The 1,152-nt window shown below is 34.6% G+C and overlaps 1 protein-coding gene across 3 annotated transcripts in view; it reads left to right on the top strand.

The window, feature by feature from the left end:
* Nucleotides 1-1,152, top strand: part of LOC106869896 (mediator of RNA polymerase II transcription subunit 1) — a 207,940-nt gene that overhangs the window by 180,977 nt on the left and 25,811 nt on the right. For all 3 annotated transcript variants that reach the window (XM_052970566.1, XM_052970567.1, XM_052970565.1), the window contains one exon: nt 459-518. In XM_052970566.1, the coding sequence (XP_052826526.1) occupies nt 512-518 (7 nt within the window). In that variant the 5' untranslated portion in view covers nt 459-511. The remainder of the gene's footprint in view (nt 1-458; nt 519-1,152) is intronic.

Genomic DNA, 1,152 nt, shown 5'->3' with positions numbered 1-1,152 from the left:
ATATCCCACTAGTGCCTCATTGCTCCAAAACGCCCCCCTCAAGCTCCAAATGGCCCCTGTTGAGAACCTTTGCTATAGACTAATGATGTGTTGATATACCATAGCAGAAGCAAATATTTCAAATGATGCCAGTTTTGTTGTTTAGTCCAAGGTCAGCTCTGATCAAGCAGTACTATTGACCAAAGATCTTCCAGCCTTGATTCTCATCTTGTGTTTAGTCATGTAACCACATGATCCAATATGCCCCTCATTCATTAAAACAGTAGGGTTAATTTGAGCAAGATATGAATATGTCTAGCAAATTGAGCAACTCTATGGAGTTTCTTTGTTGGCTTGTTGCTAATTTTGTATATCATATATGTAATTAAGAAAAAAATAAAGTGGTTGATCTAATCTTTAAAATGTAATGCTGAAATTTCCACATTTTGACAGTGAATTGTGTTCATTTTTTATTTTAGGTAAGTCATGATACTTTATGGTCTGACTTGGATTTGTATTTAGACGATACATTATGACTGGTAAGTTGATATTATATTTTTATGAAAATTTTGGCACAAAGATAATCATGTAATTTTATTTAAACCTTTTGTCATAAGCATAATAATTGTATACTGCATTTATTGATATGCACTTGTGTGTAATGCATGCCATGAATTATAGGCAATGAAACCTCAATATAATGCACTCTGACTTTTATTTAGTATTATGGTGCATGTAAAAATGAGTTTAATTTGATTTATGATAATTACTATATAAAATATATTGTAAAACTTGGTGAAACAATCAACTTTGAAAGTAACCATTGAATTTTAGCTGCATAGGCTATAAAAGTGTACATGCTGTGAAGATAATATTCTAAAAACTCACATGATTACATTTTTACTTAAAAATCAATCTGATTTGGATAATGAAGGTGTATTTAAATCATCATCATCATCATCATCGTTTAACGTCCGCTTTCCATGCTAGCATGGGTTGGACGATTTGACTGAGGACTGGTGAAACCGGATGGCAACACCAGGCTCCAGTCTGATTTGGCAGAGTTTCTACAGCTGGATGCCCTTCCTAACGCCAACCACTCAGAGAGTGTAGTGGGTGCTTTTACGTGTCACCCGCACGAAAACGGCCACGCTCGAAATGGTGTCTTTTATG

The sequence above is a fragment of the Octopus bimaculoides genome, chromosome 9, assembly GCF_001194135.2.
Source record: "Octopus bimaculoides isolate UCB-OBI-ISO-001 chromosome 9, ASM119413v2, whole genome shotgun sequence".
Classification (NCBI taxonomy): domain Eukaryota; kingdom Metazoa; phylum Mollusca; class Cephalopoda; order Octopoda; family Octopodidae; genus Octopus; species Octopus bimaculoides.
Note: the sequence above shows the minus strand (reverse complement) of the source record. Positions and strands in the feature narration are given on the sequence as shown.